At 49.8% G+C, this 25820-nt stretch overlaps 2 protein-coding genes across 9 annotated transcripts in view; one reads left to right on the top strand and one right to left on the bottom strand.

Moving 5' to 3' along the window:
- Positions 1 to 25820, top strand: part of POLR2F (RNA polymerase II, I and III subunit F) — a 242822-nt gene that overhangs the window by 23094 nt on the left and 193908 nt on the right. Inside the window, exon 1 of one of the 6 annotated variants that reach the window (XM_050806407.1) lies at positions 1487 to 1496. The exons of the other annotated variants lie outside the window; for them this stretch is intronic. The gene's annotated coding sequence lies outside the window, so the exon portion shown is untranslated. Of the gene's footprint in view, positions 1 to 1486; positions 1497 to 25820 lie in introns of those variants that run through there. 6 annotated transcript variants of the gene reach the window in all.
- Positions 1955 to 25735, bottom strand: ANKRD54 (ankyrin repeat domain 54). 3 transcript variants are annotated; one of them, XM_050806348.1, is made up of 8 exons: positions 25646 to 25735; positions 16773 to 16820; positions 8564 to 8657; positions 5106 to 5177; positions 4263 to 4310; positions 4060 to 4184; positions 3741 to 3848; positions 1955 to 3112 (listed from the first exon to the last, which is right to left on the bottom strand). In XM_050806348.1, the coding sequence occupies exons 2-8, from the start codon at positions 16791 to 16793 to the stop codon at positions 3038 to 3040; spliced, it is 543 nt and encodes a 180-aa protein (XP_050662305.1). In that variant the 5' UTR covers positions 16794 to 16820; positions 25646 to 25735; the 3' UTR covers positions 1955 to 3037. The 3 variants fall into 3 exon arrangements, with proteins under 3 accessions (XP_050662305.1, XP_050662303.1, XP_050662304.1); XM_050806346.1 differs by lacking the exon at positions 25646 to 25735 and adding an exon at positions 20137 to 20665 and having other exon boundaries at positions 8564 to 8662; XM_050806347.1 differs by lacking the exon at positions 25646 to 25735 and adding an exon at positions 20137 to 20253.

Here is a 25820-nt window from a genome sequence, read left to right as displayed (position 1 = left end):
GCACATAGCAAGCACTATGTCAATAAGTCAATACTTCTTTCTTTACTTGTATTTATTTATTTATGTCTCACTCTTTTGCCCAGGCTGGAGTGAAGTGGCTCTATCTCGGCTCACTGCAACCTCCGCCTCCTGGATTCAAGCAATTCTCCGGCCTCAGCCTCCCGAGTAGCTGGGATTACAGGCACACACCACCACGTCTGGCTAATTTTTGTATTTTTGGTAGAGATGGGGTTTCGCCATGTTGGCCAGGCTGGTCTCGAACTCCTGACCTCAGGTGATTCACCCGCATTGGCCGCCCAAAGTGTTAGGATTACAGGCATGAGCCACCACGCCCAGCCCAATATTTCTAACCTGCGGCTCAATATTTCTAACGTGAAAGAAACGCGAAGTATAAGGCAAAGGATCTTAACCCACAAGGTGAAATCAACAAATGTGAGTTTCTTCTTCCTGCCATCTCCTAAGCCTTCCTCCCCACCTCCCTGACTCTTCAGTAATTCCCAGAGCAGCCAGCAACCAGCAGAACTCATCCCTGCAAGGACAACCTCAGCTGAGCTCTCTATCCTGCCCTGGCCCATGGCCAGCTCAGGGACTACTGAGCTCTCTATCCTGCCCAGTCCAGCCAGCTCAGGGACCACTTGGGTGTTTTCTGACTCACTCCAGTGTCTGGGGCCGACTTTATCTGGCTGGCTCTTCAGACACAATTGGGGTTACAGGAAATATCCTGGCTGGAAATGGGGTGAGGCAGATTAGATTGGCTGTCTACATGGCTGTCTGGCAAGTGTTTGATGACTGACCTATAAGCCACCTCGGTCAAGCCTTTGGTTCACTGTCTACGTGGCCAGGAAGGGAGTCAACAATATACTCTTCACCTCCGCCAGGGCCAGTTCTCCTGGATCCATGGCTCCAGGGATGGAGGATGCTGCAGGAGACACAAGCCTTGCTTCCCAGCTGAGGACTGTGGGTCATCTCAGGGCCATTTCACAGTCCCAGCATGCCCCAGCTCTCAGCTCTGCAAATACCAAGCAGCCTGCCTAGGCTTCCCAGGTGATCAGCCCGGGGTTAGAGAGGAGAGGCCCAGCAAGCAGGACCCATGAGAAAGCCCCCTTCCTGGAGTTTGAGGCCCGCTCCCTCCTGCCCCTGCCTCTCTGTCCTGGACTCCTCCCTGCTCTGCCCCACTCCTGGGACCATGGCCACAGGGAGCTGTGTTTGGGTACAACGGCAACCCTGGGCCCAGAGAGTGGGCAGGCTCACCTGGAGGGGATCAGAGTAACATGGCAGGAAGTGAGTGAAAAGCTGCCCCAGAACCGCACCTCTGCCACCCATGTGACTGGGGTGCAGTTCTCCCTTACCTCCCTCAGGCAGCGGCCTGAGTTCCACGGCCGCTCCCTACAGCCCCCTCTGCCACCTCTCTTCAGGCTTGGGGCCATGACACTTTCCCTTCCCCAGCCCTGCCAACCTGGTGGGGCACTGGGCTTCCCTCTCACAGGGTCCTGGGGACAGGCCTACCCTCCATCTCATACCCACAGACAGACCCTTTTTTCCTCCAGGGCCTGGTTCTATAAGTTCACTGCAGATCTGAGCCATACCTGAGCAGATCTGGGATTGGGAACACACTCTCTTCCTGTGAAAGGCAGCCAAGGATTCCACCTTGGTGAAGGGGAGAGTAGGGCAGAGCCAGGCGGGACACAGACTGATCACCTGGAGAAAGTCGCCATCAGCAGCCTTGGCGCAGGGGCAGGCCCAGCAGTGCCTTCTCCTGGATTTCCCCTGAGCAGGCCTCTGCCATGAGGGCACACTTCCTTCTGCCTGTCCATGGCCCACAGCGAAGGACTGGTGCTCCTCCGGAGGGCTGCGGGGGGATGGCTGACAGGACTGAAAACCTCAAGGTGAGTTTTGGGGCTTCATTACAATACTAGTTTCTGGTTGCTGCTGCAATAAATTACCACACACTTAGTGACTTAAAACAACACAAATTTATTCCCTTAAGAGTTCTAAAATCAGCCAGAATTCTAAAATCAGCCTCACTGAGCCAGTCCAGGTGGGAGCAGGGCTGGGGCCTTGCAGGGCTCTGTGGGAGAATGTGTTTCCTGGCTCTGAGGTGGCCTGGACTCCGCGGCTTGAGCTGCCCTCAACTCCAGTTTCCTGCTCCATCACTACACCTCCCACCTGCTCTCCCGTCACCTGCTCTGCTCTTATATGGACCCAGATGAGGACATCAAGCCTGCCTGGACAAGCCGGGACAATCTTCCCGACCAAAGATCCTTAACTTCATTACATCTGCAAAGCCCCTTTGGCCATATAAGGTAATTTTGACAGGTTCCTGGGATTAGGACATAGGTATCTTGGGGGGCCACTACTGGCCTACCACAACCAGACTGCAAAACCATTACACCCTCCGGTATAATAGTTTTGGTGTTTCAATGACTGGGAGGAAAAGGGTTGGGATTTTTTGCTTTGGGATCCCTCTTAACCTTGTATTTTTAAGGTCTAGGACTCACCATCCCTCCCCTTCCAACCAGAGAAACTCACTGCAGTATCTCCTTGAAAGTCTGGTGACGTGTCTAAGTGCTGGTGAGAGGCACAGAACCAACTAAGGGCCCCACGCAGTCCCCATGGCCACAGGGTACCCGCCTAAGCCCACACCTGCTGACTGCAACAAGCCTGTGGCCAGGATGGAACGCAGAGAAGGGTTTGAGGCCTGAAAGGCGCCATGAAGGCCATGGGGCAAGTGAGGTCTGCTGGGACAGTGCAGGTCTGCGGAGCTGAAGTGCAGCTGCAGAGGCTGGTCTGGTGCTGCAGGAACTGGAAGAAGCTGGGAGCTGTGATCCCTGTCCACAGAGATGCTGGAGACTGTGGCTGGGAGTGGCTCTGAGGCCGTGGAAAGAGCATCTCTGCCCCATGGCATCTGTGGGTGAGGGCAAGGTCCTCACCAGACATGTGCAGCTCCAAGTCCCAGATGCTGCTGGGCTTTTTCTTGGTACTGAGACAGCAGTGGGGCAGGGTGGGGCAGTGACAGGAAGGCAGGGAGCCTCTCTTGCTACCTCTTCTCCATGCTCTGCATCTGCAGACTGAGGGAGGTGAAGCTGGCCAGGAGGTCAGTCACCTCATCCACCTGCAGGACGGGACAGAGGCTCTGTTATGGGACATGGGGTGTGCCAGGCTCCCGGGTCTCTTCCACAATCCCACAGGCACAGAACACAGGCACGGTCTCTCCTCCCAGGGTGTGTGGTGGCTTCTGACTATGCAGCAGCTGACCAAGGGTTAATCTTTGACACCAGGTGGCCTAGGGCTGTCCTAGAGGGCAGTGCCATGAACATACACTAGCCACTGGCAACTTCAAAGGAAGTGAACGAAGGCTTTGAAGCCTGCAACCCCACAATCACAGTCTCTTTCCCCCACTTTTTTTTTTGGAGACAGGGCCTTGTTCTGTTTTTTTTTGTTGTTGTTGTTGCTTGTTTTTATAATTTTTGCCTTTTTCCACATGTTCTGATAGGGCCTTGCTTTGTCACTCAGGCTGGAGTTCAGTGGCAATCACAGCTCACTGCAGCCTTGAACTCCTGGCCTCAAGTGATCCTCCCACTTCAGCCTCCCACAGTGTTGGGATTACAGGTGTTAGCCTCTGCAGCTGGTCCCAGCTCACAGCCTCTTTCTCATATGAGTGTCTGGTGGCATCGGAGCAGGGTGGACTGGCCCTGAGGTTCCTGCCAGGCCCTGGGTCTGGGCCTGCGGCTGCAGCTCACCTGCTCTTTGGTACTGGTCATCTGCAGACGGGTGCAGAGGTCGTCCAGGCGTTCTCGCTGCTCATGTTGCCCTAGACGCTCCAGATACTCCCTCAGCATATGGATGATCTGGAACAAGAGGGTGAGCTGAGCTGCCTGGGTTCCCAGGGAGGCAGAGAGGCTGATGCTGCTTCCAGAAAGCACAGTGGAGCAGGCGCCAACTGGGGTCAGTGTGAACACCCAGGAGCCCTGGGGCCAGAGGCAGGTGTGTCTGTGGTTAGGGCAGCATCTGTCCAGTGCTGCTGTGGTGCCGTGGGCTCCACACAGGAGGGGTACTCACCTGCTTCACCTCCAGCCGCACAGCCTCCAGGCACTGGGCATGGCCCTCCTGCAGGATGTTCAGCTTCGACTTGGCCAGGTGCAGGGGTGTGCGGCCAGCTCGGTCCAGGGCATCCACACGGGCCCCTGCAGGTACCAGCTAAGGTGAGCATTCTGGAGGTGAGTGGGGGAGAGAGAGGACAGAGAGGGGAAGAAACCACATACCTCCTCGTAGCAGTGTGGTGATGACAGGGACATGGTTGGTACAGGCCGCTGAGGAAGAAGAACAGAGACTTAAGAATCCAGGACTGGCTGGGCGCAGTGGCTCAAGCCTGTAATCCCAGCACTTTGAGAGGCCGAGACGGGCGGATCACGAGGTCAGGAGATTGAGACCATCCTGGCTAACACGGTGAAACCCCATGTCTACTAAAAAATACAAAAAACTAGCCGGGCGAGGTGGCGGGTGCCTATAGTCCCAGCTACTCGGGAGGCTGAGGCAGGAGAATCGCATGAACCTGGGAGGCGGAGCTTGCAGTGAGCTGAGATCCGGCCACTGCACTCCAGCCTGGGCGACAGAGCAAGACTCCATCTCAAAAAAAAAAAAAAAAAAAAAAAAAAAAAAAGAATCCAGGACCACCAGAGCCTGGCTCTGTGTGGCCACTGGAGGGAGCAGGGCTGTGTCTCCCAGATGCCTGTGCCAAGTTATGCCTACTGAGAAGGTATCACCAAGGCAACAGCTGGGTAGGACTCGGCAGCCAAGTTCAACTCCCTCCCTGTACAGCAGAGGAAACTGAGGCCTGGAGATGGGATCTGCCTCACTGTGAGTCACAGTGCTGAGTGCTGCTGGGCTAGCCTAGGTTGCTAAATTGGCTCTGTCGAGGGCACAGCCAACTGCTAAATGACCCACGGGACACAGGCTGCTGGGGAGGGCAGCTCCGGGAGTGCAGGCCTAGGATCTTCCCTGACACCCACAGATACTGCTGGGAGCATGCAGGGCCCCAGGCTCTTCATCTAAAGAGCCTTTCTTTGCTGCAAATGAGTGGTCTTAGTGACTTCTGACATGCTTACCCAGGTGCAGTGGCGTGTTCCCCAGCCCATCTCGCTGGTTAGGATCAGCACCGTGGTCTAGGAGCAGCTGCACTGGAGACAGGCAAACCCAAGAGGAGCTGTCAGAGGCTTCCATTGCCTGGACCCTGAACCCCTAACCTCGCTAGAGAGACTGGCTCAGAGTAGGGGACACGGAATGCAAGCATGGATGGCTATGTTACTTCATTCATTCACTCACTCACTCACTTACCAGAGTTCATGTGCAAGGCCTTGAGAACCAGGAACTGAGGATTTGGGGAGGGCCTCTTGGCCTATGCAGGTGTAGGAATGAGACTTGAAGGGTTAAGTAAAGTTCTTCCAATAGCAGCTGCTACTGGTGAAGGCTCTCCAGGGCATTTTCTGCTTCTCCCACAGCCAAGCACCATGGGGGGAATTAAGTCAATAAATGATGCTGAGCTCCATGGATAACCTCTCCCTCCTGGCACTCTTGGGGTCACCTCAGGGGTGGCTGTATTACCATCAGGGTCTGCCAATACCCAGAGGGATGCATAGGCAGGTAGCTTGGCTCCCAGACATCATACAGGGAGGTCAGGCTGAGCCTCACACCGTATACACAAACTAATTCAAAAGGGACCATAGACCTAAGTGTGAAAGCTAAAACAGTCAGGCTTCTGGAAGAACATGAACATCTTGGGCAGGCAAAGATTTCTTAAATAGGTCACAAAAATACTAACCATAAGAAAGAAAAGGCCAGGCATGGGAGCTCAGGCTTGTAATCCCAGCACTTTGGAATGCTGAGGCAGGTGGATCATTTGAGCTCAGAAGTTCAAGACCAGCCTGGGATACATGGAGAAACCCTTTCTCTATACTAAAAATACAAAAATTAGCTGGGCATAGTGGTGACAGACCTGTAGTGCCAGCTACTTGGAAGGTTGAGGTGGGAGGGCGGCTTGAGCCCAGGAGGCGGAGGTTGCAGTCAGCCAAGATGTGCCATGCACTCCAGCCTAGGCAACAGAGCCAGACCCTGTCTCAAAAAAAAAAAAAAGAAAAGAAATATTCATAAATTGGATTCATTAAAATTAAGAACATGGCCGGGCATGGTGGCTCATGCCTGTAATCCCAGAACTTCGGGAGGCCAAGGCAGCCGGGTCATCTGAGGTCAGGAGTTCGAGACCAGCCTGGCCAACATGGGGAAATCCCGTCTCTACTAAAAATAAAAAATTAGCTGAGTGTGGTAGCGTGCACCTGTAATCCCAGCTACTCAGGAGGCTGAGGTGGGAAAATAGCTTGAACCTAGGAAGCAGAGCTTGCAGTGAGCCGAGATTGCACCACTGCCCTCTAGCCTGGGCAACAGAGTGAGACTCTGTCTCAAATAAATAAATAAATAAATAAAAGTAGGGGCCGGGCACAGTGGCTCACGCCTGTAATCGCAGCACTTTGGGAGGCCAAGGTGGGCGGATCACGAGGTCAGGAGATCAAGATCATCCTGGCTAACACGGTGAAACCCCGTCTCTACTAAACAAAATACAAAAAATTAGCCGGGTGTGGTGGCAGGCGCCTGTAGTCCCAGCTACTCGGGAGGCTGAGGCAGAAGAATGGCGTGAACCCGGGAGGCAGAGCTTGCAGTGAGCCAAGATAGCACCACTGCATTCCAGCCTGGGCAACAGAGAGAGACTCCATCTCCAGAAAAAAAAAAAAAAAATTAGCTGGGCATGGTGGTGTGCACCTGTAATCCCAGCTACTTGGGAGGCTGAGGCTGGAGGATTGTTTGAGCCTAGGAGATTGAGGCTGCAGTGGGCAGTAATCATGCCACTGCACGTAAGCCTGGATGACAGAGTGAGACTTTGTCTCAAAAAAAGACAGAAACCTTGTTTTTAAAAAAATGGACAGAAGATTTGAACATATAATTCATAAAAGAGGATGTAAAAATGGTCAATAATTGGACACAGGGAGGGGAACATCACATACTGGGGCCTGTCAGGGGGTGAGGGCCAAGGGGAGGGAGAGCATTAGGACAAATACCTAATGCATGAGGGGCTTAAAACCTAGATGACAGGTTGATGGGTGCAGCAAACCACCATGGCACATGTATATCTATGTAACAAACCTGCATGTTCTGCACATGCATCTTAGAACTTAAAGTTAGAAAAAAAACAAATGGACCGGGCGTGGTGGCTCACGCCTGTAATCCCAGTACTTTGGGAGGCCGAGACAGGCAGATCTCCTGAGGTCAGGAGTTTGTGACCAGCCTGGCCAACATGGTGAAACCCCGTCTCTACTAAAAATAAAAAAATTTACTGGGTGTGGTGATGCGTGCCTGTAGTCCCAGCTACACGGGAGGCTGAGGCAGGAGAATTACTCGAACCCGGGAGGTGGAGGTTGCAGTGAGCTGGGATCACGCCACTGCACTCCAGCATGGGCGACAGGCAAGACTCCATCTCAAAAAAAAAAAAAAAAAAAAAAAGCCAATAAACACATGAAGAGGCACTCAACATTATTGGCCATCAGAGAAATGCAAATTAAACCACTATGAGACACCAAAAGGGCTAAGATTAAAGAGAGACAACAGCAAGCACTGGCAGGGACGTGGAGAAAGGTGGAACTCTCTTACACTGCTGGTGGGGAGTGGGAGTGTGTCAGTACATCCCCTTTGGGAAAAGGTTTAGTAGCACCTACCAAAGCTAACTACATGTGTAACCTAGTGACCAACAATGCCATTCCTAGGTTTATGGAGGATACATGAGTGCTTACAGCCACAAATCACATATGCAAGAATGTTCACAATGCTCTACTCATAAAGCTAAAACCTGGAAACAACACAAATGTCTATCAACAGTAGAATGGGGCCGGGCGCGGTGGCTCATGCCTGTAATCCCAGCACTTTGGGAGGCCGAGGCGGGCGGATCACAAGGTCAGGAGATCGAGACCACGGGGAAACCCCGTCTCTACTAAAAATACAAAAAATTAGCCGGGCGCGGTTGTGGGCGCCTGTAGTCCCAGCTACTCGGGAGGCTGAGGCAGGAGAATGGCGTGAACCCGGGAGGCGGAGCTTGCAGTGAGCCGAGATCGCGCCACTGCACTCCAGCCTGGGTGACAGAGCCAGACTCCGTCTCAAAAAAAAAAAAAAAAAAAAAAAACAAGAAAAGCTGTCCTGCTGCTGTGGTTGGCATTGAGTAAATGTTACCTGAATGTCTTAAAGGCCTGGGCCCTGGACTCTCCAGTAGTCTCTTAGTTGGAGACATCCCTTCACCCTCAGTCAACATATTATCTCCCCCAGGTTTACCCTGCCCCAGTCTAGCAGTGCCAGTTCCACAGGCTAATGGAGGGAGAAGGGCAGGGCACTGCAGTGCCAAGTCTTCCTTATATCCAGGACAACTGAGCATCCCAAGGCTGTGCAGACAGCAGCAGCATCTCCCCGAAGGCCTGTGCAGAGATACTACTTGCCCAGCCCCACTCCCTCCTCCCTCCCTAGGACTCACCAATCTGGTCATTGCCATTGCAGGAGGCAAAGTGTAGAGCTGTGCGGCCCTTGTCATCAGCTGCACAGGGATCCGCGCCATCTTCCAGCAGCTGCTGCACTGACACCACCAAGACAGAGGGAGAAAGGGGGAGAAAGCGGCGATGTTAGCTAAGCTGCAGACTCGAGGGATGGAGAGGGAGGCTCAGGGGGTACCTCTAGACAAGACATCGACAATGCATAGGAAAGCAGCCGTTCCTGGATGCTGGTCCCATGGGAACAAGCGACTTGTTCATCTGAGGGCATAACTGAGGGCCATGGATTCTGTGTGCTCAAACTACACGCCTAGTGATACATAGGAGGTTCTAGGCCCTCAGGATCAGAAATTTTAGAGTCACAAGAATCCCTAGCATAGAGAGCGGCCCCCCTCCCTTGACCTCAGCTTGGATACACATCCATTCTGGCTGCAAACAGCTGCCCAAGCTATTGGCCTATGCTTTGTTCCCAGCAGGCAGCAATCCTCCGAGGATGCTGAAGGAAGACTCTACTGATACAGGTAGTATTCATGGGTGAATCTCATGGAGATAACTCTGAGTAAAAGTATCCACAGGCTGGGCGCAATGGCTCATGCCTGTAATCCCAGCACTTTGGGAGGCTGATGCAGGTGGATCACCTGAGGTCAGGAGTTCAAGATCAGCCTGGCCAACATGGTAAAACCCTGTCCCTACTGAAAAAATCCAAAAATTGGCCGGACATAATGGCAGGCGCCTGTAATCCCAGCTACTTGGGTAGCTGAGGCAGGAGAATCGCTTGAACCTAGGAGGAGGAGGTTGTAGTAAGCCGAGAATGTGCCACTGCACTCTAGCCTCGGTGACAGAGTAAGATCCTGTCTCAAAAAAAAAAAAAAAAAGAAAGAAAGAAAGAAAAAAAGCAAATAAACAGAAATCCTGTAGCTAAAGAAGTCAATGGATGAAATAAAACATATAATAGCTTCAACAGCAGACTTGAACAAGCAGAAAAATGAACCTCTGAGCTTAAAGACTGGTCATTTGAAATTATATAGAGGAAAAAAGGATGAAAAAGGAGTACATTGCCAACAGCATGGGGCAGTGGAAAGACTGACTTGGGAGTACAAAGGCCTGGATGTGGGTCCCAGTTCACCAGCAAATGGAAATATCTGCCCTGCTAATTTCCAGAGCTGCTGTGATGAAAATAATGGATATGAAATTCCTTCTTTGAAAAGTAGGGAGGCACTATAAATGTGACGCATTATGTACTAATGTACATGTCCAGCTAAAATGGAGAAAATTGCTGCCAAATGCCATTTTAGAGCAGACGTTTTAGTCTCTTTCACCCAGTAAACCTCTCAAGGACTTGAGTCCTTTCAGATGAAGTCCCGACAGCTTCCTCTCCAGGAATCCAGCTGTCTCCTCAAGCTGAGTCAGCCCCTCCCACTTCCATACCCACTTAGTGACCTGTTCTTCCTCTTCCTCTACTATTAACATCTTGTGCTATTTTAGGGGAATTGTTACCATACAATGAGCACCAGTCAGGCATTAGGTACCTGAATGCTGAACCCCTCAATGACCCAGCATGGTGTCAAGTGCATTTTACAGACCAGGACACCTCGGGTCAAAGACATTACAAAGGATGTAAGTTACATTAACCCAGATAACAGGAGGCAAAGCTGGAATATAAACCCATGTTTTTCTGGCTCCAAAATTTACACCTCTTCAATTAAACACTAACTTTACTTTTGTGTGTGTGTACGTGTTTTTGGAAATAATATCACATTACATCCTTCCTCTCCAACTATACTGTACTTTTTGTTTTGAGGTGGAGTCTCATTTTGTTGCCCAGGCTGGACTGCAGCGACACGATTTCGGCTCACTGCACCCTCCACCTCCCAGGTTCTAGTGATTCTTCTGTCTCAGCCTCCTAAGTAGCTGTGAATACAGGCACATGCCACCATGTCCAGCTGATTTTTGTGTTTTTAGTAAAGACAGGTTTTCACCACATTGGCCAAGCTGGTCTGGACCTCCTGACCTTAAGAGATCTGCCCGCCTCAGCCTCCCAAAATGCTGGGAATACAGGCAAGCGTCACTGTGCCAGGCCTATACTGTATATTTCTTGTTTTATCTTTTTTTTTGAGACGGGGTCTTGCTCTGTCACCCAGGCTGGAGTGCAGTGGTGCGATCTCGGCTCACTGCAAGCTCCGCCTCCCAGGTTCACGCCATTCTCCTGCCTCAGCCTCCCAAGTAGCTGGGACTACAGGTGCCTGCCACCACGCCCGGCTAATTTTTTGTATTTTTAGTACAGACAGGGTTTCACCGTGTTAGCCAGGATGGTCTCGATCTCCTAACCTCATGATCCGCCTGCCTCGGCCTTCCAAAGTGCTGGGATTACAGGCGTGAGCCACCGTGCCTGGCCTTGTTTTATCTTTATAACCTTGGTGTCAAACATAGTGTCATACAAGTAATATGTTTCACTAATGATGCAGACTGGCTGAATAAATGAATAAAAATGGCAAGAAAAAGCTGATGAGAGTCTGGGCACGGTGGCTCATGCTTGTAATCCCAGCACTTTGGGAGGCTGAGATGGGTCTATCACCTTGGGTCAGGAGTTCGAGACCAGCCTTGGCAACATGGCAAAACCCCGTTTCTACTAAAAGTACAAACATTAGCCAGGCGTGGTGGTGGACACCTGTAATCCCAGCTACTGGGGAGACTGAGGCAGTAGAATCGCTTGAGCCAGGGAGGCACAGGCTGCAGTGAGCCAAGATCGCACCACTGCACTCTATCTTGGGTGACAGAGCCAGACCCCATCTCAAAACAAAACAAAAAACCACGGGGCTGGGCACGGTGGTTCACGCTTGTAATCCCAGCACTTTGGGAGGCCGAGGCGGGCAGACCACCTGAGGTTGGGAGGTCAAGACCAGCCTGATCAACATGGAGAAACCTCCTTCTCTACCAAAAATACAAAATTAGCTGGGTGTGGTGGTACATGCCTGTAATCCCAGCTACTTGGGAGGCTGAGGCAGGAGAATCGCTTGAACCTGGGAGGCAGAGATTGCAGTGAGCCGAGATCACCCCATTGTACTCCAGCCTGGGCAATAAGAGCGAAACTCCGTCTCAAAACAAACAAAAACAAAACAAAACAAAACAACAACAACAACAACACGGGTAATCCCAGCATTTTGGGAGGCCGAGGTGGGTGAATCACTTGAGCCTAGGAGTTCAAGACCAGCCTGGACAACATAGTGAGACCTCATCTCTACCAAAAAAAAGGTTACAAAGACTATAAAAAATATTTATTTGTTTTTTGAGATGAAGTCTCGCTCTGTTGCCCAGGCTGGAGGGCAGTGGTGGGTCTCGGCTCATTGCAACCTCTGCCTCCCAGATTCAAGCAATTCTCATGTCTCAGCCTCCCAAGTAGCTGGGATTACAGGCGCCTGCCACCATGCCCAGCTAATTTTCGTATTTTTAGTAGAGATGGGGTTTCACCGTATTGGTCAGGCTGGTCTTGAACTCCTGACCTCAGGTGATCCGCTCACTTCAGCCTCCCAAAGTGCTGGGATTACAAGTGTAAGCCACCGCACCTGGCCTGAAAAAATGTTTGTAATACACAAAAAATTATGCAGGCTACAACATGTGTATATAGCAGTTTGCAAGTTAGCCCATAAAGAAAATTCCAGTGTATAGGAAAAAAAGCCTTGAAGGATATTCAGCAAAATATTAACAGATTAGTTCCTTTGCGGACATCGATGTTTTTCTTATATGTTTCTCTAATTTCCACAACACTTTTTTTTTTTTTAATGTTTTTGTTATTTTGTTATTTTTACTTTTTAAAACAGGGTCATGCTGTGTCACCCTGGCTGGAATGCAATGGCACGATCACAGCTCACTGCAGCCTTCACCTTCTGTGCTCAGGCAATCCTCCCATCTCAGCCTAAGTAGCTGGAACTACAGGTGCACATCATCATGCCTGGCTAATTTTTTTTATTTTTTGTAGCGATAAAATATCTTGTTTTTTTCTTTTGAGACAAGAGTCTCGCTCTGTTGCCCAGGCTGGAGTGCAGTGGTGCGATCTCGGCTCATTGCAACCTCCCCCTCCCGGGTTCAATGATTCTTCTGCCTCAGCCTCCCAAGTAGCTGGGACTACAGGCATGTACCACTACACCCAGCTAATTTTTTTTGTATTTTTAGTAGAGACGGAGTTTCACCATATTGGCCAGGCTGATCTCGAACTCCTGACCTCATGATCCACCCGCCTTGGCCTCCCAAAGTTCTGGGATTCCAGGTGTGAGCCACCGCACCTGGCCCTGTAGAGATAAAATCTCTATACGGTGCACAGCGTAGTCTCGAACTCCTAGACTGAAGTCATCCTTCTGCCTCAGCCTCCCAAAGTGTTGGGATTACAGGTGTGATCACGAGGTCAGGAAATCAAGACCATCCTGGCTAACACAGTGAAAACCTGTCTCTACTAAAAATACAAAAAATTAGCTGGGCGTGGTGGCAGGCACCTGTAGTCCCAGTTACTCAGGAGACTGAGGCAGGAGAATGGCATGAACTTGAGAGGCAGAGCTTGCAGTGAACAGAGATCGTGCCACTGCACTCCAGCCTGGGCGACAGAGGGAGACTCCATCTCAAAATAAAATAAAATAAAATAAACTATACAAAAACCAAACAAACATTCACAGAGGGAACACAAAATGCTAACCATCAAAGTGAAGAGCAAAGATGCTAATCCTACAGAGTCCTGCAGGGACCTGTCAATCTAAGACGCTCTGAATGAAAAATTACAGGCCGGGCGCGGTGGCTCACGCCTGTAATCCCAGCACTTTGGGAGGCCGAGGCGGGTGGATCACAAGGTCAGGAGATCGAGACCACGGTGAAACCCCGTCTCTACTAAAAATACAAAAAATTAGCCGGGCGCGGTTGTGGGCGCCTGTAGTCCCAGCTACTCGGGAGGCTGAGGCAGGAGAATGGCGTGAACCCGGGAGGCGGAGCTTGCAGTGAGCCGAGATCGCGCCACTGCACTCCAGCCTGGGCGACAGAGCGAGACTCCGTCTCAAAAAAAAAAAAAAAAGAAAAATTACAGCATTGCTATCAAAATAATAAAACCACCTGATTCAAGACAAACTAGACTTTCTGTGGAAATACGAATATAATTAAAATATTCTCTGGTTACACATTAGACATATTAAAAAAAAAGAATGCTTATTACGTTTTCTTGAAAAGCAATCTGGGTTGCTGCTTAAATACTGCAACATATTATAGTTCATGGAAAAAGAGACTGAAGTGAAGAAAGCTGAAAAACTCTCCAGCATCCGAGCCTGCTGACTATTGCTACACCAGGAGCAAGAAAACCAGCTCAAAACCTGTGGTGCAACACCTCAGCTCCCTGCACTAAACAATCCCCTCTCCACATCTGGTCTAAGTGGGCTCTCCTAACCCATGGCCCTCAACCAATGCTCACACTTCAGCTGCTGATCACAGCATCCTGCCACCAAAACAGAATGATTCCACTTGAGATAAGCAGAATAATGGCTCCCAAAGATGTCCACACCCTAGTCCCTGAATTTGTGCATATGTTAACTTACATGGCAAAAACGACTTTGTAGATTTAACCAAGGCTAAGGACCTTGAGATGAGGAGCTTATCCTGGATTATTCCAATCTAATTATGAGGTTTGTTTTTTTTTTTGACAGTCTCGCTCTGCTGCCCAGGCTCGTTCATACAGTGGTACAAACAGAGCTCACTATAGCCTTGACTTCCCAGGCTCAAGCTATCCTCCCACCTCAGACACCCGAGTAGCTGGAACCACAGGTATGTGCCACCATACCTGGCTAATTTTAAAATTTTTTATAGGCTGGGCACTGTGGCTCACGCCTGTAACCCCAACACTTTGGGAGGTCAAAGCGGGCAGATCACGAGGTCAGGAGTTCAAGACCAGCCTGGCCAATATGGTGAAACCCCGTCTCTATTAAAAATACAAAAATTGGCCGGGCGCGGTGGCTCAAGCCTGTAATCCCAGCACTTTGGGAGGCCGAGACGGGCAGATCATGAGGTCAGGAGATCGAGACCATCCTGGCTAACACGGTGAAACCCCGTCTCTACTAAAAAATACAAAAAACTAGCCGGGCGAAGTGGCGGGCGCCTGTAGTCCCAGCTACTTGGGAGGCTGAGGCAGGAGAATGGCGTGTACCCGGGAGGCGGAGCTTGCAGTGAGCTGAGATCCGGCCACTGCACTCCAGCCTGGGTGACAGAGCATGACTCCGTCTCAAAAAAAAAAAAAAAAAAAAAAAAAAAAAAAAAAAATACAAAAATTAGTCAGACCTGGTGGTACACGCCTGTAGTCCCAGCTACTCAGGAGGCTGAGACAGGAGAATTGCTTGAACCCGGATGTGGAAGTTGCAGTGAGCCAAGATCATACCATTGCACTCCAGCCTGGTCAACAGAGCAAGACTCCATCTCAAAAAAAAAAAAAAAATTTTTTTTTTTTGTGGAGACAGGGTCTCACTATTTTGCCCAAGCTGGTCTTGAACTCCTGGTCTCAAGCAATCCTCCTGCTTCGGGTCCCATCATGCTGGGATTATAGACATGAGTCACTGTGCCCAACCACAAACTCTTAAAATCAGAGAACTTGTCCCTGCTACTAGAACCAGCGACAGGTCAAAGTGAGAAGGACTCAGCCCACTGTTCCTGGCTTTGAAGATGGAGGAAGAGGCCAGCCATCAGCCAAGGAATGTGGACAGCCAGTAGAATCTGGAAAAGGCAGGAGACAGATTCTCCCTTAGAGCCTCCAGAAGGCAATGCAGTCCTGCCGTCATCTCTGTGTCAGCCTGGTGAGGCTTATGTTGGACTTTTGACCCACAAAACTGTATGATAATAAATTTGTGGTTTTTAGGCCACTAAGTTTGTGGTTATTTGTTAAAACAGCCATAGAAGACGAATATACCACTTTTTCCTGATTCACAGAAAGAATTTTAAGTCAGTGGATAAAATTAAGTTTCTTACTGTATAAAGTGTCCTTGTACCTTTGATACTATTGACTAGTGAACACTGGAGAACAACAAAAACCAGACAGCGTGGTGTCCTTCTAGGAGCCCCGCCATGCCTTTCAGATGCTCATGTAACTAAACAAGTTGAGAACCATCTGACCTGTAACTACCACAAGGTCTCACTGAGCAGCTGAAGGTGGTGGCTCCGTGTAGATGATCACCTGGCAGCTAATGTTTTGGGGATTTTTTGTTTGTTTTTTTTGGTCTGAGACAGGGTCTCACTCTGTCGTCCAGATTGGAGTGCAGTGGCAAAATCGTAGCTCACTGAAGTCTCAAACTCCCAGACGCAAGCAATCTTCCCACTTCAGCCTCCTAAGTAGCTGGGACTACAGGAGCAAGTTACCACATCTGGCTAATTTTTTTTTTTAACATTTACTTTTTTTTTTTGAGACACAGTCTCGCTCTGTCGCCCAGGCTGGAGTGCAGTGGCGCAATGTTAACTTACTGCAAGCTCTGCCTCCCAGGTTCACACCATTCTCCTGCCTCAGGCTTCCAAGTAGCTGGGACTACAGGCGCCCGCCACCATGCCCAGCGAATTTTTTTGTATTTTTAGTAGAGACGGGGTTACACCATGTTAGCCAGGATGGTCTCGATCTCCTGACCTCGTGATCTGCCCGTTTCGGCCTCCCAAAGTGCTGGGATTATAGGTGTGAGCCACCACGCCCGGCCAACATTTACTTTTTGTAGAGACGGGGTCTCCCTATGTTGTCCGGGCTGGTCTCGAACTCCTGAGCTCAAGTGATCCTCCTGCCTTACCCTCCCAAAGTGCTGGGATTACAGGCATGAGCCACCTCACCTGGCTGTGGCAGCTAAGTTGAGTATTCACTCCCATTAACCAGAAGTTCCAAAGTGAGTGCCTACTCTTTGCAGAGGACTGTGCTGGCTGCCAGGGATACAAAAGTATACGTGGTCTCCACCATCAAGGATTCCACAGGGTGGTAAATGCTATGACATCAGGAAGTTCAAAGTGACAGGGGAGCATGGGGAAAGTAAGTGTCTAAGCTAGACTTACCTTCAGCAAGATGACTGCACAGTCAGACAATAAATACGTGAGCCTGCTCCAAGGGGGTGAGCTTGTAGACTGCCTTCCCATATACTGATTACCTGGCCTTTTCCTTCCCCAACCAGCCCATGGGTCCCTGTAGTTGAACCCACTGTGCACACTCACCTGTTTCCACATCGTTGGCATTGGCTGAGTCCCTCAGTCTCTTCAGAGCTGTAAAGAGAGTAACATGCTAGTTTAAAAAAACAGTCATTGGCTGGCACTTTGGGAGGCCGAGGCAGGCAAATCACTTGAGGCCAGGAGTTCAAAACCAGCCTGGACAACATGGTGAAAGCCCGTCTCTACTAAAACTACAAGAAAATTAGCCGAGTGTGGTGGCGCATGCCTGTAATCCCAGCTACTCTGGAGGCTGAGGCAGGAGAATCGCTTGAACCCAGAATGTGGAGGTTGCAGTAAGCCAAAATCGTGCCACTGCACTCCAGCCTGGGTGACAGAGTGATACTCTGTCTTAGAAAACAAAAACAAAAACAAAAAAATAGCCATCTAGCTGGGTGTGGTGGTGTGCGCCTGTAATACCAGCTACTTAGGAGGCTGAGGTAGGAGAATGGGTTGAAGCCAGAAGGTGGAGGCCACAGTGAGCTGAGATTACGTCACTGCGAGACAAAGCGAGACTCTGTCTCAGGGAGAAAAAAAAAAAAAAAAAGCTATGATGGCCGGGCACGGTGGTTCATGCCTATAATCCCAGTACTTTGGGAGGCCAAGGCAGGTAGATCACTTGAGGCTAGGAGTTCAAGACCAGCCCAGCCAATAGGTGAAACCCCATCTCTACTAAAAATACAAAAATAGCCAGACGTGGTGACTCATGCCTGTAATCCCAGAACGTTGGAAAGCCAAGGCGGGCAGATTGCCCGTGCTCTAGAGTTTGAAACCACCCTAGGCAACATGGTGAAACCTTGTCTATAGCAAAATACAAAAAATTAGTTGGGCATGGGGGTGCACACCTATAATCCCAGCTACTTGGGAGGCTCAGGCAGGAGAATCGCTTAAGCCCAGGAGGCAGAGGTTGCAGTGAGCCAAGATTGTGCCACTGTACTCCAGCTTGGGCAACAGAGTGAGACTGTCACCAAAAAAAAAAAAAAAAAAAAAAAGGGAAAAAAAAAAAAAGGCCGAGTGCAGTGGCTCACGCTTGTAATCCCAACAGTTTGAGAGGCCAAGGTGGGTGGATCACGAGGTCAGGAGTTTGAGACCAGCCTGGCCAGTAAGGTGAAATCCTGTCTCTACTAAAAATACAAAAATTAGCCAGGCATGGTGGTGCATGCCTGTTATCCCAACTACTCCGGAGGCTAAGGCAGGAGAATCGCTTGAACCTGAGAGCCAGAGGTTGCAGTGAGCCAAGATTGCGCCACTGCACTCCAGCCTGGGCGACAGATGAGACTCCGTCTCAAAATAAATAAATAAATACATAAATAAGTAAAATAAAATAAAAATAAATAAATAAATAAAATAAAAATACAAAGAGTAGGCAGGTGTGGTGGTGCATGCCTGTAATCCCAGCTACTTAGGAGGCTGAGACACAAGAATCACTTGAGCCCAAAATCACCCCACGGCACTCCAGCCTGGGTGGCAGAGCAACGCTCGATCTCAAAAAAAAAAAAAAAGAAAGAAAACATATTTCTAAATCTTAGGTTAAGTTCTAACTTAAATCTATCTAACATGGTAAAACCCTCTCTCTACTAAAAATACAAAAACTAGCTGGGTGTGGTGGCGTGGGCCTGTAGTCCCAGCTACTTGGGAGGCTGAGGCAGTAAGCCAAGATTGCACCACTTGCGCAGCAGCCTGGGTGGTAAAGTGACACTCTGTCTTCAAACAAGAAAAGAAAGACAGTGCCCTGGGAACAAGGAGGAACTTGAAATGAGGCGGAGCTAGTACAAAGGCCACATGCTCCTGCAAATCCTCCAAGACTTTTTTTGGAACCAGATTTCCTCTCTATCACTTGTAGTCGCAGGGTGACCTTGAGCAAGCTAGTTAACCCCGCTGGGCCTCAGGTCTATCATCTGCACAACAAGGCTGAGTTGTTCTGCCAGCCCTGAGTTATTGTAAATGATTTACATGGAAGCTCTTTGTGAGCTGGTCACACAGATCATCTTATATTCTCCTTCAAAGCAGGTCGTTCCCAAATGATTTGCCTAAATTTGGTATTTCCTAAGCAGAAAGTTTTTCCCCCTCCAATGGCTAATGGAAAGCAATGTTTTTGTCATTGGAGATATGGTCAAAAATTGCAATTCAGATACATAACAATTCCTTGCTTTCATACAGCACTGTACAGTCTATACAACACTTACAAATTCTTAATCTTTGCAACATGACGAAAATATGGCTAGTCATAGCCAGTCCTGGAAGAAATCCCGAAAGTCCCCATTCTTAATCTCTCAGTGCCTGGGTTTCCGTGTCACCCATGTAATATAGAAGACAATATGGTAGATATACCAGAGCAGGAGTTTGAGTCGGGCTGACCCAGATTCTAATATCAGCAACAGCCACTTGCTATGTGACCTGGAATAAGACAATTTCTCTGAGCCTCAGTTTCCTCTTCAGTAAAATGGGAAGAATTCCTATATCTCAAAGAGTTCTTGTGAGGACAAATGATCATGTATCAGCATGTTTGGGGCACAACAAAAGCAGCATAACAACTAAACATCCATTACCTTACTTAACTCATCCCATTTTACAAATGAGAAAACTAAGGCTGAGGCCAGGCCAATGGCTCATGCCTGTTATGCCAGTACTTTGGGAGGCCGAGGCAGGTGGATCACCTGAGGTCAGGAGTTCGAGACTAGCCTGGCCAACATGGCGAAACCCCATCTCTACTAAAATTACAAAAATTAACCAGGGGTGGTAGCGGGCACCTGTAACCCCAGCTACTGGGGAGGCTGAGGCAGGAGAATCGCTTGAACCCGGGGGGCGGAGGTTGCAGTGAACCGAGATCACGCCACTGCACTCCAGCCTGGGCAACAGAGAGAGACTCCGTCTCAAAAAATATAATAATAATAATCATAATAAATAAAATAAAAAATAAAAAAATTTAAAAAGTAAACTAAAGTTTAAAGGGTCTATCATTTGCCCTAAGGTCTTAACGTGGTAAAGGAGTCCAAGTCCGTGCATTTAAACAAGCTGATACGACTTGGCTGCAGGTTCTGGCCTCCCCTCTCCCTGATAATAAAAGTGTTCTCCAGTGCCTCATTTTATTATCCACCAATAAGTGTTCCGAGTCATGGGAAGTTTCCATTCAGAAATTCCCCAGTGAGAGAAGTCTGGGGTGACTGTCTCAGAGCAGGAAGACTTTTTAAAAAACCATCATCACCGTCATTACTGAAAGGAGACTCAAGGGTCAGTGTGGCCCTCAGCGCAGACGTCGGGGGACCGCGACTGAGGGTCGGGGGCGACCAAAGCGCCGCCAGCCGTCCTCCAAAGCCCCGCCCCTCATCCGGGTTGCTCCGCCCCGGGCCCCCGCGCCGCTCGCGCAGCTCACCGTGCACCTCCTTGCCCGTGGGCCCGAGCCGCCGGTGGGGCCTGGCGGCGCGCCTCAGTCGGCCGGCGGGGATCTTGCAGCGCAGCTCGTCGCGCGGCTCCGCATCCTGCTGCCACAGGACATGCAGGTAGCGCAGCGGCGACTGGGCCCCGCCGGACGCTCGGCCCGAGAGGCCCGCGCCGCCGCCCAGCGCAGACCCGAAGTCGGCGAAAGAGAAGAGGCCCTCAGCGCCCGTCAGCGGCTCCGGCGCCACCGCGCACTCGCCCTCCGAGCTCGAGTGGCCCGAGCGCCGCTCGTCGTCCGCGTCCCCGGCGGCGGCTGCCATGGCAACGGCTCCGCGCGGGCCTGGCCGCCGGAGCCTCGTTCCCGATCGACCAACGGACCTACTTCCCTCCTATCTGAGTCGCGCTGTCAGCTAGCGGGCGGGCTGGCCGGGCCTGAAACCACGGCAACCGAGCCGGGGTGGGCTCAGGCCGAGCCGTAGCGGCGAACCAATGACGACCCTTCCAGCTTAAACCCCTCCCAAAACCAATCGGAAAGGGAGGGCACAGTATAAGCAGGATAATTGGACAGGATTTCCGGCAACGTGACTGACAGACATAATAACCAATCATAAACTTAAAGTGACTTTGGCTTTCGCGCTACGTCGCTACCGGAGCCCATAAAATGGCATTTCAGACACTTTTTTTCTTTTTTTGGAGTCTCACTCTGTCGCCAGGTTGGCGATCTTGGCTCACTGCAACCTCCGCCTCCTGGGTTCAAGCGATTCTCCTGCCTCAGCCTCCCGAGTAGCTGGGACTACAGGCGCGCGCCATCACGCTTAGCTAATTTTTTTATTTTTAGTAGAGATGGGGTTTCACTATATTGGCCAGGATGGTCTCGATCTCTTGATCTCGAGATCCGCCCACCTCGGTCTCCCAAAGTGCTGGGATTACAGGCGTGAGCCACCGCGCCCGGTCTCTTTTTTTCTTTTTCCTCTCCATTTCCCGGTCTAACGAAAGAACAAGCAGATAACAGCCAATCAGATTAAGATGATTTGCAGGCACTCACAAAGGAAAATGAAGAAGCCACGCTATTCATGTAGATAGATATAGATGTTGTAAATCAATGAACGCAAAAAAAAAAAAAAAAAAAAAAAAAAAGAACTTCCCACAAATGCATAATGTACGTGGGAAAGGGAAAATGTGTTGAAATTTGGAGATATCACTACACACTGTGAGTCATAGTGTCTAAATGCAATGGATTTCCTTTAGTCAGAGTTCTCTAGGTAACCCCGACGTAGATAGCTGATTTACAAAGATTTGTAATACAAAGTGATTACATTAGAGCAATAGTTTAGTTCGACAGCCAGTCACTGAGCCAGTTGACTGCCAGGTCCTGGACACAGGATCAGACTTGGTGCCCCTGAGATGCTCACAGTCCAATGGGAGGAGACCAGGAAACAAATAAGTGTTCCTCAAGCAACATTTCATGGGTGCACCTTTTCGTAAAAACTTCTCACAATCCCGTACCCCACAAACACTTCTATAAAGTAGGCAAGAAGGACTGTCCCTATTTTATAGAAGAGTTGAAAAGCAGAGGGAAGAGACTCATTCACTGTTGCCCAGCTCTCATGGGACCAAGTCTTGTGTCCAGGCAAAAGTTTTTGCCATATATAAACCCTCTCACTCAACCCAGTTAAAATGTAATCTTTCAGCCGGGCATGGTGGGTCACACCTGTAATCCCAGCACTTTGGGAGGCCAAGATGGGCAGATCACAAGGTCAGGAGTTCAAGACAAGCCTGGACAACATGATGAAACCGCGTTTCTACTAAAAATACAAAAATTAGCCGGGTGTGGTGGCGCATACCTGTAATCCCAGCTACTCAGGAGACTGAGACAGGAGAGTCGTTTTAACCTGGGAAGCAGAGGTTGCGGTGAGCTGAGATTGTGCCATGGCAGTCCAGCCTGGGTGACAGAGCGAGAGTCCATCTCAAAAAAAGAAAAAAAGAAAAAAATCTCTTACAATTGGAAAAGCACTTCCAGAATTTTCAGTGTTTGCAGGTCGCCATTGTGAGGTTTATCATTGTACTATATGGAGAAAAATGCTATGTTTATTTGTACTCTCCTCGTCTGCCCCGTAATGGATAAAGTGCTGAGACAGGATCTCTCACTGTCACTAAGGCTGGAGTGCAGTGGTGTGATCACAGCTCACTGCACTCGAGCTTTCCTCCCCACCTCAGCCTCCTGAGTAGCTGGGACCACAGACGTGTATCACCATGCCTGGCTAATTTTTTTTTTTTATTTTTTTGCCGACATAGTCTCCCTTTGTTGTTCAGGCTAGTCTTGAACTCCTTGCCTCGAGGGCTCCTCCTGCCTCTGCACCCCAAAATGCCGAGATTACAGGCGTGAGCCACAGTGCCTAGGCCCCAATTTTTTTTTTTAAGATGGGGTCTTACTATATTGCCCAGGCTGATCTTGAACTCCTGAGCTCAAGTGCTCCTCCCACCTTGGCCTCCTAAAGTGCTGGCATGAGCCACCACATTCGGCCCAGTGAAAATCTTCTGAATGGCCAGGCACGGTGGCTCACGCCTATAATCCCAGCACTTTGGGAGGCCGAGGCAGGTGGATCACAAGGTCAGGAGATTGAGACCATCCTGGCTAACACCGTGAAACCCCATCTCTACTTTAAAAAAAAAAAAAAAAAAAATTAGCTGGGTGTGATGGCGGGCGCCTGTAGTCCCAGCTACTTGGGAGGCTGAGGCAGGAGAATGGTGCAAACCCGGGAGGTGGAGCTTGCAGTGAGCCAAGATCGCGCCACTGCACTCCAGTCTGCCTGGGTGACAAAGCAAGACTCCGTCTCAAAAAAAAAAAAGAAAATCTTCTGACTTCACAACTCCTTCTCAAATGTCATGAACATTTTGAGAATTGTTGTCAAATTGGAGCAACGTGTATCAAATTCCTGTCATATATGGGCTATAAGATTTCAGGTAATTTCTTTTCTTTTTTTCCTTTCTTTTCTTTTCTTTTTTTTTTCTTTTGAGGCGGAGTTTTGCTCTTGTTGCCCAGGCTGGAGTGCAGTGGTGCGACCTCAGCTCACTAGAACCTCCACCTCCTGGGTTCAAGTGATTCTCCTGCCTCAGCCCATAGCTGGGACTACAGGCATATGCCACCATGCCCGGCTAATTTTGTATTTTTAGTAGAGATGAGATTTCACTATGTTGACCAGGCTGGTCTCAAACTCCCGACCTCAGGTGATCCATCTGCCTTGGCCTCCCAAAGTGCTGGGATTACAGGTGTGAGCCACAGTGCCAGGTCTTGGAGAAAGGTTATTATCATTTATTTATTTTATGTATGTATTTATTTTTTGAGACGGAGTCTCGCCGTGTTGCCCAGGCTGGAATGCAGTGGTGTGATCTCGGCTCACTACAACCTCCACCTCCCGGGATCAAGCGATTCTCCTGCCCCAGCCTCCCAAATAGCTGGGATTACAGGCGCGTGCCACTAGGCCCAGCTAATTTTTGTATTTTTTTTTTTTTAGTAGAGGCGAGGTTTCACTATATTGGTCAGGCTGGTCTCAAACTCTTGACCTCGTGATCCGCCCGCCTCGGCCTCCCAAAGTGATGGGATTACAGGCGTGAGCCACGGCGCCCAGCCACTGGTTGTTATCATTTAAACTAGAAACTGGCTGGGCGCGGTGGCTCACGCCTGTAATCCCAGCACTTTGGGAGGCTGAGATGGGTGGATCATGAGGTCAGGAGATCAAGACCATCCTGGCGAATACGGTGAAACCCCAGCTCTACTAAAAATACAAAAAAAAATTAGCCGGGCGTGGTGGCGGGTGCCTGTAGTCCCAGCTCCTTGGGAGGCTGAGGCAGGAGAATGGCCTGAACCCAGGAGGTGGAGCTTGCAGTGAGCTGAGATGTGGCCACTGTACTCCAGCCTGGACGACAAAGCCAGACTCTGTCTCAAAACAAAAAACAAACAAACAAAAAAACTAGAAACTAAATGTCTCCCAAAGTTAGCTTGGTTTGAGCCAGGAATGATTAAGGGCAGTCTGGAGATTAAATGGAAGATGAGGGTTGGTTAGATCAGATCTCTTTCACTGTCATTATTTTCTCACTGTTATAATTTTTGCAAAGGTGGTTTCCGCAATAAAAATATTTCACAAATTTTACAAAAGCAAAGGACCATGAGGACATGAGACTGGGACTCTTCCTTGGTTCAGGGAGGGTCCTGAACCAAATCGAAGGTCTGTAAAGCTTAAGCTCCATTATTTCCAAATTTGTATCACCTCTGGTGACAGCGCAAGGAAGAAACAGAAAGCAATAACGCAGCATAGGGAGTTGGGGCCGGGCATTGCAATTCTAAATAGGAGGTCGAGTGAATGGCATCAGAGCAGACACCTGAAGATGCCACGCAGATATCCAATGGGGAAGGGAATGGGAGTGGGGGCACCGCTGCATTCGATTCTAGACTTGGATAACAGTGAGTGCAAAATCCCAGAGGTGGAGTGTGCCTCAGTGGGAAAAGCAAGGAGGGCAGCGTGACAAAGGGACCCAGAGAGTCCTGGTCACACAAGAAATCAGTGGTGGAACTAAGGTCCCTCCTTGACTCATACACTGGTTTTTATTGGTTTGTTTTATAACCCCATCTCTAGTTTGACGGTTTCCCCCAGACTCGAACCCGGTGTACTCAAGAGCTGCCCCTGTCCCAGGCTTCGCGACACAGCTGGCCTCATCTTTGCCTGCTCCAACTTTAATGTCCAAAGTTGGGTGGCTCCTGTTTTCCATGCCCTCTTACTGCATAGGACCAAATCTCAATTTTTTTTTTTTTTTTTTAAGACTGAGTCTTGCTGTGTCGCCCAGGCTGGAGTGCAGTGGCACGATCTTGGCTCATTACAGTCTCTGCCTCTCGGGTTCCACCGATTCTCCTGCTTCAGCCTCCTGGATAGCTGGGATTACAGGCGGACGCTACCACTCTCGGCTAATTTTTGTATTTTTACTAGAGACGGGGTTTACGACATTTTGGCCAGGCTGGTCTCGAACTCCTGACCTCAGGTGATCCACCCGCCTCAGCCTCCCAAAGTGTTGAGATTACAGGCATGAGCCATCGCGCCCGGCCAAATCTCAACTTTTATCCCCAGTAAGTTTAGTCTTGTTAAGTCCGAACGTTTTTTTTTTTTTTTTTTTTTTTTTTTTTTTTTTTTTGAGACGGAGTCTCGCTGTGTCGCCCAGGCTAGAGTACAGTGGCCGGATCTCAGCTCACTGCAAGCTCTGCCTCCCGGGTTTTTACGCCATTCTCCTGCCTCAGCCTCCCGAGTAGCCGGGACTACAGGCGCCCGCCACCTCGCCCGGCTAGTTTTTGTATTTTTTAGTAGAGACGGGGTTTCACCGTGTTAGCCAGGATGGTCTCGAACTCCTGACCTCGTGATCCGCCCGTCTCGGCCTCCCAAAGTGCTGGGATTACAGGCTTGAGCCACCGCGCCCGGCCATCTTGTTAAGTCCGAACGTTTTAATAATTTACTCACTGCAGGCAAACCGCTTACAACTAAATCCATCAGGTCCCCGTATCCGAATCTCCCTTCACGCGAGAAGCCGGCCATCTTTTGTGTGGCATTCTTTCTGGTTTCTGTAACTTTGCCCCTCCTTTACCCCAAATACGTGTCTTTATATCTGAATCTACACTAGTATCACAGATTCACC

Source organism: Macaca thibetana, chromosome 10 (genome assembly GCF_024542745.1).
Source record: "Macaca thibetana thibetana isolate TM-01 chromosome 10, ASM2454274v1, whole genome shotgun sequence".
NCBI classification, from domain to species: domain Eukaryota; kingdom Metazoa; phylum Chordata; class Mammalia; order Primates; family Cercopithecidae; genus Macaca; species Macaca thibetana.
The sequence above is the reverse complement of the archived record's forward strand: the minus strand, read 5'-3'. Positions and strand labels throughout refer to the sequence as shown.

Excerpts from the sequence above, each read along its gene's own strand:
- ANKRD54 (XM_050806346.1), bottom strand. The coding sequence starts at position 20,461 with ATGGCAGCCGCCGCCGGGGACGCGGACGACGAGCGGCGCTCGGGCCAC. Across the intron at positions 5,178-8,563 it reads CAATGGCAATGACCAGATTG|TGCAGCTGCTCCTAGACCAC; the intron begins GTGAGTCCTAGG and ends GCCTGTCTCCAG. Across the intron at positions 3,849-4,059 it reads TGCGGCTGGAGGTGAAGCAG|ATCATCCATATGCTGAGGGA; the intron begins GTGAGTACCCCT and ends CTCTTGTTCCAG.